Source organism: Sus scrofa, chromosome 1, assembly GCF_000003025.6.
Source record: "Sus scrofa isolate TJ Tabasco breed Duroc chromosome 1, Sscrofa11.1, whole genome shotgun sequence".
Classification (NCBI taxonomy): Eukaryota; Metazoa; Chordata; class Mammalia; order Artiodactyla; family Suidae; genus Sus; species Sus scrofa.
In genome coordinates, this window is record NC_010443.5 from 98241807 (window position 1) to 98256129 (window position 14323).

General features: G+C 49.7%; 1 protein-coding gene across 13 annotated transcripts in view; it reads left to right on the forward strand.

Annotated features, from left to right (window-relative positions):
- CTIF (cap binding complex dependent translation initiation factor) overlaps positions 1-14323 on the forward strand; it is a 321818-nt gene that overhangs the window by 108494 nt on the left and 199001 nt on the right. For all 13 annotated transcript variants that reach the window (XM_013992850.2, XM_013992848.2, XM_021092869.1 and 10 more), the window contains 2 exons: positions 9713-9786; positions 10897-10983. In XM_013992850.2, the coding sequence (XP_013848304.1) occupies positions 9713-9786; positions 10897-10983 (161 nt within the window). The remainder of the gene's footprint in view (positions 1-9712; positions 9787-10896; positions 10984-14323) is intronic.

Below are 14323 nucleotides of genomic sequence, written 5' to 3' on the forward strand. Positions count from 1 at the left end.
GCTTGTGGTTCCAAAGGGGCAGCACAGGTCCAAGGAGCTGGAACAACCTTCATGGAGCCCCAGGAAGCAGCTTGCAGGCTCAGGGTCCTGCTTTTCCCACTCTCAGTCCATTCATGGTGCTATTCGTAGGGAGTTTTCCCTGGAATTCAGAGCCACAGTCTTCCCTGGAGCCCACAGCCTGAGTGGCATGTACTGTGTCATGTGATGCTTAGCTATGTATCATTTTCTATTATTCTTTCCTTTTCTGTGACTCTCCAGCTAGGAAGTAAGACCTATGGGGGCAGGGCTGATCTCTGTGAGCTTCTTGTGGCCACACAGTGCCTAATGCTGTGTTAATCCATTTGTGTGAGTGATAGGTTAGGGCTGGGAAGAGGGCTTGGAAGGGCCTCCTTGCAGAGGAAGGAGAGAAGTCTTGTCCATTGTCTAAATGAACAGTCCTCCCTGTCAGCTCTTTTGGGACCTCTGAGTCCGTAGGGTTTGCTTGTTCTTGACCCTCATGATGGACAGAATCTGCGGAAGAACATTTTGCACCAAGAAGGGCAAGTGGATTGGGATGATGAGCCTTCTGAAAGAGCAGGGGCTGCATTGCCCTTATCTCTCTGGTGCCCAGGCTGGGCCCTGTAGGGCTAATGGCCAAGCAGCTGGCCCCTGGTGCTGCAGCTCTGGAGTTTCAGGCCTGATCTCTGCAGAGCCCTGGGTGCTGCAGGCTCCCAGCTCAGTCTGATCAGCTGTGGTACAGCTGACATAGCTGCAGACATGCTGGGGAAGCCCAGACTGACCTGCCCGGGTGTCCTCTAGTGGGAACTTTGCCTATGACCCTCCCAATAATTGGGGGAGTCCTCCTGCTGCCTTCTGCCTTATAGTAGCCAGGTTCTGCCTTCCTTCTAAACCCTTGCAGCCTGGGATTGTTGACACACACATCCCTGTACACGTGCACATACACAAGCAGAAGTGACTGTGTAGTTGTATATGAATAAAGAAAAAACAGCAACATAGAGGAGAGAGTCTTTTTTTTTTTTTTTGTCTTAATAGGGCTGTGCCTGTGGCCTAAGGAAGTTCCAGGCTAGGGGTCAAATCGGAGCTGTAGCTGCCAGCCTACACCACAGCCACAGCAACACCAGATCCAAGCTGTGTCCGTGACCTACACTGCAGCTCATGGCAATGCCGGATCGTTAACCCCTGAGCGAGGCCAGGGATCGAACACGTGTCATCACAGATACTGGTCAGGTTCGTTACACCGAGCCATGATAGGAACCCCAAGAGAGTCATTTTTTTCCACTGCACCTGACTTGACAAGTTTTTCCTCTATACTGTGACTCCCATCTTGTTCCGTTCACACATACACAGAGCCTCTGTCCCTACATATTCCAACTCGCAACCCCATATCCCCTCTTTCGTTCACTGCAAGTGACTTACTCCCTGTAGCAGCACTGCCTTCCCAAGAGATGGACCTAGAGAACCCAAATGTTCATTGGGATATGGATGTGCCCTCCATTATGGGAATCTCCACAGTGGGGGCAGAAATTACTGGAATAATCTCATTGCATAGTGCAGTGGTTAAGAGCGTAAACTCCGAGGGAGTTTCCATTGTGTCTCAGCGGTAGCCAACCAGATGAGTACCTATGAGGATGCAGGTTCAATCCCAGCCTTGCTCAGCCGTGAGCTGTAGCGTAACTTGCAGAAGTGGCTCAGATCCTGCGTGGCTGTGGTTGTGGCGTAGGCCAGCAGCTGTAGCTCCCATTCAACATCTAGCCTGGGAAAGAGCAGCCCTAAAAAGCAAAAAAAGAAAGAAAGCAGCCCTAAAAAGCAAAAAAAGAAAGAAAGAAAAAAAGAAAGAAAGAAAACATAAACTCTGGTCCACACTGTGTGCAATCCCATCCTGAAACTAGCTCTGTGAATACAGGCAAGTTCTCTGAGTCTCAGTTTCCTCATCAGTGAAATGGGGAGAGCAACATATCTTCCTAGGATTGTCACAGAAGTCACAGATGTGACGTGCTCAGGTGGTGCCTGTCGTGCGGTAAGTAGTGCTTTGGTGTTTGCTGTTGTCATTATCTGAAGTCTGTCCTCTGAGCTGGGGTAGCTGTGCACCCAGCGTGGCTGTATCAAAGGCAGCTTTAGGCTCCCTGTCTGTGGGCAGGCCATTTCCATTTCTTTTTCCATATGGTTTAAAGTGCTCATTATCCCTTTGTGATCTCTTCTGAGAGCTGCACGATTCTCCCTGGCGTGGTGCCCCCTAATTGCCAGTAAAAGGGGCTGTTGTGAAGGATTCAGCCGCATTTAAGTGCTAAAAAAACGATCCACTGAAAAGGGTGATTGTTTTTGATAAGGCTCCTCAGAACCTTGGCATTGAAACAACCCGGGGGGAGGGGGGCAGAGGCTGGGTGATGGCAGGGCTGGGCAATGATGGGACTCAGAGAAAAGCTGTGGTCACCAGGGCCAGTTGTGGAATCACAACCTGGAGAATGTTCTTTCTTTCCTTTTCTTTCTTTCTTTCTTTTTTTTGAGAATGTTCTTGAAGAAGCCAGTGAGTCTTTGTGGAGAGCTCTCAATGCCTGGCCACTGAGTCATCAAAAAAAAAAAAAAATTTAATGAATGATGCTGGGTCCCAAGGCTGGGATGGAGGTGGGGGGGTTGAGTAGGCGGCGGGGGGGGGGGGGAACCACAACAAAAAGTGAAGCCAGGGCTCCTACCATTGAGGGGATGGTAGACTAATTGGGGAACAGAGTGAACATAGAGCTTAAATGACTATTTCCCAGTGGAGGTTCCTGTAGGGGAACCATAGTCCTGCAAAATGCTCTGTGGAATAAAATGGAAGAGCAGGGTGGATTTCTGGCCAAAGGAATTTGGGAAATGCTGCAGGTGGTGCTACTTGAAGAATCTGCATTTGTCAAAAACCAATAAATGCACTGAGAAGTGCTGCAATAAGTATTTTCTTTCTTTCTTTCTTTTCCTTTTTTTTTTTTTTTTTTTTTGTCTTCTTCAGGGCCGCAACCTCAGCATATGGAAGTTCCCATGCTAGGGACTGAATCAGAGCCACAGCCACAGCAACGCAGGATCCAAGCCATGTCTGCAACCCACCCCACAGCTGATAGAAACGCTGGATCCTTAACCCCCTGAGCAAGGCCAGGGATCGAACATGCATTCTCATGAATACTACTCAGGTTCATTACTGAGCCACAATGGGAACTCCAGTAGTTTCTTTAACACTCTTTTAACCCTTTGTGTCCCACATATTTGACTAAGGAGCCTTTTTAAACTTTCTGGCCCCCATGAAACTTTTTAATATCCACTGTTTCCAAAAGCATGGCCCACAGACCATCCCAGCTGCCCTAAAATTTAAACAGTCCCATCCCTGGTTGAGTCTGATGCACACTGACAGTTGTGAGCCAGTGGATTAGTGTTTCTAGAACACCACTGGGGAACATGCAGTAGATCAGGAAGGGGGTCAACTACTGGGGTGTATGCTGGGTGGCCTGCAGGCTCATGGGGCACTGGCTGATGAGGAAATGACAGAGGGAGCTCTTTAGCTGGATCCCACAGAGAGAAAGACTTGGGGCAGGTGGAAAGGAGATTTGTTTTCTCTGAGTGCAGGAAGAGCACAGTGGCCCAAAGAGGAATATGCCCTTTGACCTTCGACGGCTCAGCGTGGCCTTCACAGAGCTTTGCCCAGGAGGAAGCCGAGGCCCCTGTGGCAGCGAGCAGAAGCTGCAGGAGGCGGGGCTTCCAGGATTGCAAGGCTTTTTGTTTGTGTTTTTGTTTTTTAAAATTACTTAATGAATTTTATTCCATTTATAGGTATATAACAATCATCACAACCAAATTTTACAGCATTTCCATCCCAAACCCTCAGTGCATCCTCCCACCCCCCAACCTGCTCCTTTGGAAACCATAAGTTTTTCAAAGTCTGTGAGTCAGTATCTGTTCTGCAAAGAAGTTCATTGTGTCCACTTTTAGATTCCACATGTAAATGACAGCATTTGATGTTGGTGTCTCATTGTCTGACTGACTTCACTTAGCATGATAATTTCTTTGTCCATCCATGTTGCTGCAAATGCTATTATTTCTTTCCTTTTAATGGCTGAGTAATATTCCATTGTGGATATGCACCACATCTTCTTGATCCGTTCTCTGTCGATGGACATTTAGGTTGTTTCCATATCTTGGCTATTGTATAGAGTGCTGCAGTGAACATTGGAGTACATGTGTCTTTTCGAGTCATGGTTTTCTCTGGATAGATGCCCAGGAGTGGGACTGCTGGATCAAATGGTAATTCTATTTTTAGTTTTCTGAGGAATCTCCATACTGTTTTCCACAGTGGTTGCACCAGTTTACATTCCCACTAACAGTGTAATAAGGTTCCTTTTTCTCCACACCCTCTCCAGCACTTACTGTTTGTAGACTTTTTTTTTTTTTGTCTTTTTTTTTTGCTATTTCGTGGGCCGCTCTCACGGCATATGGAGGTTCCCAGGCTAGGGGCCGAATCGGAGCTATAGCTGCCAGCCTATGCCAGAGCCACAGCAACGCAGGATCTGAGTCACGTCTGCAGCCCACACCACAGCTCACGGCAACGCCGGATTGTTAACCCACTGAGCAAGGGCAGGGATCGAACCCACAACCTCATCGTTCCTAGTCGGATTCGTTAACCACTGCGCCACGACGGGAACTCCTGTTTGTAGACTTTTTGACGATGGCCGTTCTGGCCAGTGTAAGGTGGTACCTCATAGTGGTTTTGATTTGCATTTCTCTAATAATGAGTGATGTTGAGCATCTTTTCATGTGTTTTTTGGTCAAGAGTGTGTCTTCTTTGGAGAATTGTCTGTTTAGATCTTCTGCCCATTTTTTGATGGGGTTGTTTTTTCGGTATTGAGCTGTAGGAAGTATTTATAAATTTTGGAGATTAATCCCTTGTCAGCAGGACTGCAAGGTTTGAGAGTTGGTGTCCAGAACTCAAGAAGGGGGGACATCCAGGCATTTGACAGCTTCAAGGGCTTTTGCTGGACCTTTAGCAACCTGGTAGGTGCTGTCAGCCCAGGGCTGGCAGGGGGTGTGGGTTGGGGTGGGAAACTGTTAGGTTCCCGGCTGTCAGTTCAGTGGCAGCAGTCACTCTGCCACTGAGTCCTGGCCCCTGTGGGCACTGCTTGGGTCACCTCTTCGGCTTCAACAAGGGAAAAAAGGAAGGCTCTTTAGGTGAGGCTTTTCCCTCTCTGGGCTGAGACTTGAAAGAGACAGGTTTTGTTTCTAAGAGCCAGGCCCTTTCTCTAGCCCATCATGGTAAAAGGTTACACACAGTGATTATATGCCTGTCACATACTATTGCAACAAACTCCAAGGAGATGTCCAGATTCTCATTATGTGCTACGGTCATTGTGTTGAACAGAGTGACGATAAATAGGTCATCCTCGTGACCAAGATTTTCTCCGTGGACTTCTTTAGACACTTGTCCTCTCCTCTCCCCTGTTACGACACTGACCTTGGTGGTGGTCACCCTGCTATTATATTCAGCAAGAGAGGTCACAGGCCTGCCCACAGCCCTCAGCATATCTTATTCAGTGGCCCTGAGGGTCCTGGTTTCTCACCTCCGAGAATCTGAGTCACATTGGTGGGGAGGGGGGTGGAGGTGGGAGGTGGATCCGTGTGAGAGGTGATGAGACCTATTCTGTGGGGTGAAAGCAGAGGCTGCCACTGGGTGAGGGATGCTGGTCATTTGAACCGAGAGGTGGAACTGATGGGAGAAGACGATGGGCGGAGGGTTGAGAAGCTGGGTGTGTGAGAGTTCCTGTCGTGGCTCAGCGGAAATGAATCTGACTAGCATCCATGAGGATGCAGTTTCCATCCCTGTCTTTGCTCAGTGGGTTAAGGATCCGGCATTGCCGTGAGCTGTGGTGCAGGTCACAGACATGACTCAGATCCTGTGTTGCTGGTCAACAGCGCTGTGGTGTAGGCCAGCAGCTGAAGTTCTGATTTGACCCCCAGCCTGGGAACCTCCATGTGCTGCGGGAGCGGCCATAAAAAAAAAAAAGAAGAAGAAGAAGAAGCAGCCAAGTGTGTGCTGGGAACTGTAGTGGTCTCTGAGTTTTCCAGCATTTAAAATAGGGTTCAGGGGAGTTCCTGCTATGGTACAAGTTCCCCGGCTTGTTTCTGTGGAAGTGCTGGTTCTATCCCTGGCCTGGTGCAGTGGGTTAAGGATTCCTGGCGTAGGTCACAGCTCCGGCTCGGATTCAGTCCCTGACCCAGGAACTTCCATATGCTGCAGGTGCAGCCATAAAAGAAAAAAAAAAATAGGGTTCGGGTTCTCTACACTGACTCAGGAATAAGTTCTCTAGGTTGCTCTGAGGATGGGAGGGAGTTGTGGGGATTCAGTGAGGAAAATGTGAGAGGGCATTTTAACTATGACGTACTGAAAAAAGTAGACACTTCTCACCTCTGAGCGGAGACAGTGACAGCACCTCACTGTTGAGCTGCTTGTGCAGGCAGAGTTGGTCTCCCTTTACATAGTGTCACCTGCTGCAAATACTTAGAGCATCCCCTCCAGTAACTTGTGCTCTGTGTCTGTCTCCCACCCATCAGCCAGTGGGGTGTTGTCCCTGGACCCCAAGAGTCCCAGAGGCTGGTAGGCCTCCTGCCAGGGATGCTGCTTCAGAAGAGGCCAGGTCCCGAGCCTGAGGTGCCCAAGCACCTCCCTTATCCTGGGGGTGATGCCCCCTTTCAGACTGAGATGCTGCCAGCTCCCTGCATAGGGCTGATGGTGGACGGATGGCCTCTCCTCTCTGCTGTGAAGGGTGGTGGCCGAGACTCCTGCCTGGGGCATCCTGGGTTTAGCTGTGACCTTCCCGTCCCTTTTTCCTGGCTGTTCTCTCTCTCCATCCCCTATCTCTCACTCTTTAGAGGCCTCAAATCCCGGGACAGTGAAACCATCTTGACAGTGTAACCTGTGAACCAGTCTTTCAGACACACAAACAGCAGGGCTGGCACCGGGTAGAGTCTGTTTGATCAGTTGGCAGGCATCTGAGGTGGATCTACTCTGTGGCCAGTTTGGCCACTGTCTGGGCATAAGAACGGGAGGCAACAATAGTTCAGGAGCTTAAAATTTAGTTGGGGTCATAGATGAATGTTGGGGACATTATGCTAAGTAGGCCAGTCACAAAAAGATAAATACTGTGTGATTCCACTTATATGAGGTACTTATAGAGCCATCAAAATCAGAGACAGAAGAGTTCTCCTGTGGCATAGTGGGTTAAGGATCTGACACTGTCAGTCACTGCAGCGGCTAGGATCGCTGCTGTGGCACAGATTTGATCCCTGGCCAGGGAACTTCCATATGCCACAGGCGAGGTCCAAAAAAACCAAAACAACACACACACACACACACACACATGCACACACACCCACACCCACACCCACAAATCATAGAGACAAAAAAGAGAATAGTTGTTGCCAGGAGCCGGGAGAGGGGAAAATGGGGAGTTACGGTTTAATAGGCATAGACTTCTGGTTTTACCAGATGAAAGGAGTTATGGGGATGGATGGTGGTGATGCCTGCACAATATTCTGAGTGTATTTAGTACCACTGAACAGTATACTTAAATTGGTTACAATGGTAAACTTTATGTTTTGTACATTTTATCACCATAAAAATTCTTGGGACAAAAAAGACTTAATTGGGAAGATATAACATTCTGGGTATAAGAGAGTTATGACACCCTAGCCTGGGAACTTCCACATGCCTCAGATTCAGCCCTAAAAAGCAAAGAAAAGGAGTTCCTGTCATGGCGCAGCAGAAATCAATCTGATTAGGAACCATGAGGTTATGGGTTCGATCCCTGGCCTCACTCAGTGGGTTAAGGATCGGGCATTGCCATGAGCTGTGGTGTAGGTCGCAGATCCCATGTTACTGTGGTTCTGGCGTAGGCCAGCTGCTGTAGTTCCAATTAGACCCCTCGCCTGGGAACTTCCATATGCCGTGGGTGTGATACTAAAAAATAAAAAAAAAAATTTTTTTTTTAAAGCCAAAAAAACGAGAGAGAGTAATGACAGGGCAATGACGGTCCACTCCACGTAAGCTGAATTTGCAAGTGCCAGAGGAAGTTGTGTATTTAAAGGTCAGGGATTGGGGAGAGACTTCCAGACTTCCAGGTACTATCCTAAAGGAGGAAGTGAACTTCACTCTGGGTGAGGTCTCAGACGTGTGCTTTGGAAGCAAGTTTTCGTTTGTTTGATTTTTTTTTCTCAACCTTTGCTTTAGAAGTCATTTTGAAGTGCTATACCTATTGATGATTATCTTTGAAGCCAGGGAACGGCATTGTGAACAAACCAGTTAACATCTCAAGAGGGTGGGAGCTTTTCCTGGATAGAAAGTGAGTCTCCCTAGCCACCTGCAATTTCAGAGTTGCATTTGAAGCAAGCAGAGCACCAGGTGTTGGGATGGGTAGGGTGATGAGGCAACTCGAAGGAAGGGATGGAGGGGCTCATCCTAGAACATTAGGGGTCACCTGATTTGAAGATTGTAAATCATTGCATAATCAATTAGTGATGTCTGCCACTGTTGGGAGAGGGGATGGTGGCAGCATGTGTGCCAGGTCAGAAATCTATCTACAGGATATGGTACTTCACTCTGAGAGATATCTGTACTTAAACATGAAGAATCTGGGAGTTCTCCTGTGGTGCAGTGAGTAAAGGATCTGATGTTGTCACCACAGAAGCCTTGTGTGCAGCTGGGGCGTGAATTCAGTCCCTGGCCCAGGAATTTCCACATGCTGTGGGCGTGGCCAAAATTTAAAAAAAGAAGAATCTGAAGTCCAAATCAGTGAAGTAACTCCACTGATCACATGGCTCATTATGACAAGATGGAAATGTGAGCTTAAGAGACAGTGAAATCTCTTGGAGTGTTTGTCAGCTAGCATACACTTCCTGGGCAGGGAGCATAGAACTCCAGGGCCCTCGGAGGGGTCCCTGCCATCCTAGGTCCATGTCCTGGAGCAAGAGAGCAATCACTGTGAGAAGGGGAAGTGGAAACTGCTGCTCCAGGGGCTCTGTGCCACAGCTCACCCCTGCCGGTGCTGAGTTCAGGGCCGAGCAAGGTGACTGCAGAGCAAGGGCGGTCAGAGGAGCTTCCTGGAGCCAAGCGCTGAAGGATGGGGTGCCTCTGGAGAGGGGCAGGAGAGGAGTACTGCCCAGGCGACAGGTCACTGTCAGTAGCACAAGAGATTATGGGGATGTGGGACTGGACAGGCGTGGGGAGGACCCAGGTGTGTGCAGGTGCCGGTGTGGCCATGTATGGAGAAGCTTCGGACCTGAGTAAATGTGTTTGGGGCTGGTGGGAGCTCTCAGGCCATCCTAAGAAAGTTCCCCGCTACTGAGAACCTAAGCCACCTAAGGCTTCAGGCTCCTTTTACGGATGGGCCCTCCCTCATTTAATGGATGCAGCCATAAAATGAGGTCACATTCTGGGTGCTTCTCTCTCACATCAGGCCCCCCCTGCCCCCCATTGACTGCACCCCTCTCCCCTCCCCCATCATCCCCTGCTTGGTGTCTATGAGGGTCCAACCTCCAGGCTGCCCAGGATGACCAATCCAGCAGGATGGGGTAGGGGGCATGGGGGTGGGCTCTCTGCCACCCTCTCTGGGATTGGGCCTTCAGGAGGCCTTCTGCCCACTTGTTCTGTGTCCTGGACAAGCAAATAATGACACCCCTTTTCACCCTCCTTCTCTTCCAGAATGGCAGCAAAGACAACTCTCTGGACATGCTGGGCACTGATATCTGGGCTGCCAACACCTTTGATTCCTTCAGGTAAGCTCCTCTTCCTGCGTGTGTGACTCCAGCTGGGGCCCCAGCTGACTGGTCCTTCTGCCCTGAGGGGTCTTTAGGGCGGAGTTAATGGGGGGGGTGAAGTAGAAAGGATGAGGCTGGAGGAAGGAGGTCAGAGGGAGGAGAGAAGGAAGGAACACGCAAGGCGGGCATCCAGGGGAAAGAGAACGAGAAGGGAAGAGGACACAGCGAGAGAAGAGGGCCGACAGGGGAGGGAAGAGAGATAGCCATAGTCTTACCCAGAGGACAAGGAGAGAAAGCAGAGGGGACCTGGGGAGGGCAGAAGACAACAGCACATGGTGGATATGAGGCAGACGGTGTCAGAGATGGGAACGGACAGCTGGGGCTGCCGACCCTGCCCCATCTCACCGGAGGTCATGGAAGGCAGGGGGGTGGCTGCAGAGAGGGGTCTGGAGAACGAGAATGCCTGTCAGTGCTTCAGACTCTAGAAGGTTCCTGATGGGCCAGGTGGGAAAAGCAGGTGTTGGCCAGGGTTCCTCAGGACACGGGGATGGTGCTGCTGTAGGGTTTGCTGTTGGGCTCCTGAGCTACGGTGTCTACTCCTTTGGGAGTGACGGCCTTGGGTGGTGGATGACAGTGGCCTTTTAGCTCAGCTCTGCCCCTGGCCCTGGAGCTGACCAACTCTGGGGTGCTCCAGGCACACCCTGGCTCAGACCCTGGCTCCCCCAGCATACAAGCACCATGGGTACCGGCACTTGGGGGATGTGGCCTCCTGTCTTCCCACTAACAAACTCTCAAGTGTTTTAGGAGGGCTTCTATAGAGCAAGCATCAGGCCCACACTTAGGTTTTATAAGCATCCATCATCGAACAGCAGAGTTGAAGAGAGGAGAAGGCTTCAGAGGCAGGACCTTGCCCTGTTGCCTGCAGGCACAGAGCTGATATGTCAGGCTCCATTTTGAGTGAGGGGTCCCAGCCTGACCCCTGCGCATCACCAGTGGGAGCCTCCTCTTCCCGCCCACCTCTTTCTGAGATGCTTCCCCATCTGGGTGTGCCTGAGGTGTTTCATTGCCACCAGAACACAGCTTGTTGCCCCCCTTGCCTCACATTTCTCACCCTCCCTTGCCCTCTAGTGGTGCCACCTGGGACCTGCAGCCTGAAAAGCTGGACTTCACCCAGTTCCACCGGAAGCTGCGACACACGCACATCGACCGGGAAGGGTAAGGGGCAGCCGGGGACTCTCACATAGGGGCTGGTGAGATGGGGGACAGCTGGGCCACACCCCAGCAGAGAGGGGCCTTTCCGTGGGCGGGCTGATGTCCAGAGAGGCTCATCAGCTCAGACCTGTAGGTTCACTGGTCTTTCTCCAAAATCCCTCTACCCTTCACTGCCCAGCCCCTCCAGCCACACTGCTGCTCCCCTTCCTGACCACTCACAGTGGCCCTTTTTGTCAGCAGCCTAGTGCAGTGGGTCTCACCTTGATCAGAACACAGATCCGTGGGTCCACCCCCAGGGTCTCTGATTCAGGAGGTCTGTGGTAGGGTCTGAGACTTTGCATTTCTAACAAGTTCTCAGGAAATGCTTATGCCCCTGGGGCAGGGACTCCCCCCACCCCCACCCCCTTAAGAACCCCAGTGTAGTGGTTGCTTTTACTCAGGTCCTCTCATTCTTTACTTAGTTCATGCATCAGTGTTTACTTCCCCTTTTAAAGGGGAAGGTGTCAGGGCCTGGGCTGGGTGCAGGACAGGAATAGGTCTCCAGCAGACACAGGGGTGTGAGACAGAGGGTTTCTTTTTTTTCCTTCCTTTATTCCTCCCTCCCTTCCTCTTTTTATTTTTTATTTTTATTTTTTTTTTTATTTTTAGGGCTGCACCTGTGGCATAGTAATTCCCGGCTAGGTGTTGAATCAGAACTGTAGCTGCTGTCCTATGCCACAGCCACAGCCATAGCCACGCAGGATCCAAGCTGCATCTGTGACCCACACTGAAGCCCACAGCAATGCCAGATCCTTAACCCACTGAGCAAGGCAGGGATCGAATCCGAAACCTCATGGTTCAACTGCGCCACAATAGGAACTCCCACATTGTAGGTTTTACGTATACTTCAAGTACTTCAGTCCTTTCACAGCTGAATAACATTCCATTGTATGAATATATCACCATTTATTTAGGCTGATGGGTATTTGGGTTGTTCCCATCTTTTGGTGACCATGAATAATGCCGTTATGAACATTCATGTCTAATTATTTGCTTTAAGTCTCTGTTTTCAGTTCTTTTGGGGCCTATGCCCAGGGGAACTGTTGGGTCACGTGGTTCAGTTCTGACACCAATTCTGATACGTATGTTTTTTCCCCAATACCCACATGAAATTCTTCAACCCTAGCTGGGTGTCCTATAATTCAACTCAATTCTGACGCTATCTATCTATAGCATCAGATCCCACAGGTTCAGAGCTCCACCCCCAGATAGCAGTAGAAGTCCAGGTTGTCACTTGTGCTGATGACCAACTGGCTATAAATCAAAGGTTCCCACAAGCCCTCCTGAGGTTTGATTAACTTGCTAGAGCAGCTCACAGAATTTAGGAACACATTTTACTTACTAGATTGCCAGTTTATCATGTAAAGGTATATAACTCAGGAAGAGGCATATGGAAGAGATGCATAGGGCATGGCATGGAAAAGAACAGAATTTCCTGGCCCTCTCTGGGAGCACCATTCTCCCTCCATGTCCATGAACAAACCCTGTCCTTTTGGATTTTTAGGGAAGCTCCATTATATAGGCATAATTGCTTAACTCATTGGTTATCATTGATTGGTTCAATCGCCAGCCCCTCTCCCCTCCCTGGAAATCCAGCTGAAAATTCCTACTGTTTTTTTTTTTCATTGTTATTGGTGTTATTATTAAAGTATAGTTGATTTACAGTGTTTCATCAAGTTCTGTTGTACAACACAGTGACCAATAACACACATTTCCCTGTGCTGTATAGAAGGATCCCATTGGAAATTCCTATTTTTCTATCACAGGGTGCGTTCCCCTGGCAACCAGCCCCCATCCTTATGGGACCCATGGACTTTCCAAATTTCACCTCATTAGCATAACGAAAGACACCCTTAATCACTTGATTAGGAAATTTCAAAGATTTTAGGAGCTCTGTGCCAAGACTGGGGATGAAGATCAAGTATATATTATTATAAGTCACAATATCACACATGGTCATTCTGTGTTTTAACTTTCTGAGGAACTGCTATCCTGTTTTCCACGACAACTGAATATTTTACGTTCCCAACAGCAATATGCAGAGGATCCGATTTCTCCACATCCTCGCCACAGGCACTTGCTATTTTCCATTTTTTTCTTTTTCTTTCTTTTTTATTTTTTTCGTCTTTTTGTCTTTTCTGGGGCTGAACCCACAGCATATAGAGGTTCCCAAGCTAGGGGTCTAATTGGAGCTGTAGCTGCCGGCCTACACCACAGCCACACAGCAATGCCAGATCCGAGCCTCATCTGCGACCTACACCACAGCTCACGGCAACGCCGGATCCTTAACCCACTGAGCAAGGCCAGGGATTGAACCTGCAACCTCATGGTTCCTAGTCGGATTCATTAACCACTGAGCCATGACGGGAACTGCCATTTTTTTCTTTTCATTATACTCATGGCTTTTCTTTTTCCTTCCCTTTCTTCTCTGCCCACCTTTGTCTCACTGTCATTTCAGATCTAAATAGAAGTGATATGATGGGCTACACTGCTGCGTTTCACCTGTTCTGCTGCTAACTCTGCCCACCCCCGACCCTGACCCCACCCCCAGAAGTCACCTTTCTCTCAGCAGCTGTCTTACTACAGTGTACGATCGTTCAACAGCCTGGGAGGAGGATGCTTGCATCCGTATTTCAGAGATGAGAGAAACAAAGCTCAGAGAGGCACAGTAACTGCCCAAGCGGCAGAACCATGGTTTAAGCCCTTCTGATGCCTGGTGGTCAGGTCATCACATCACAGTATCCTTGAATTGGCTTAATCCCTTAAAATTTTATAAAAATTCTGTGCTTGTGTGTATTTTGGGGGCAGAGGCCCATCACTCATGCCAAATTTTCCCAGGCACTCCCATCCTCCCCCCACGCCTCCTTTTCCCATTGCCCTGCCCCTGCCTGTGTGGGTCCTGTCAGAACTCTTAAGATGGTTTTTTGGGGCTGAAGAGAGGAGATGCCCTTTACCGTGGAGGCATCCTATTAGAAGGAGATAGTGCAGAGCAGAGGCCCAGCCCTGGGGCTCCCTTGGTCCTGCCTTAGGCCCGTCTACCCTCTCCCTGCACCTCAACCCTCTCACACAGCGGCACCGGGGCCACTTGCCTCCTGAGCTGCTTGCTGAGCTGCGCAGCACTGTGCCCTCCACACTTCTGAGCTTAGGAAAGCTGACCTTTGCTCAGCAGGTGAAGTTCCGGAGCTGGTTTCTGCAGAAATGATGCTCTCCATCTACCCTGGGGTGGGAGCCGGTTGGAGCCTGCAGTGTGCCAGAGGAAAGGGAGGAGCATCTGGCACTTCTGAAGCTGTCGGGGGGCCTGCTA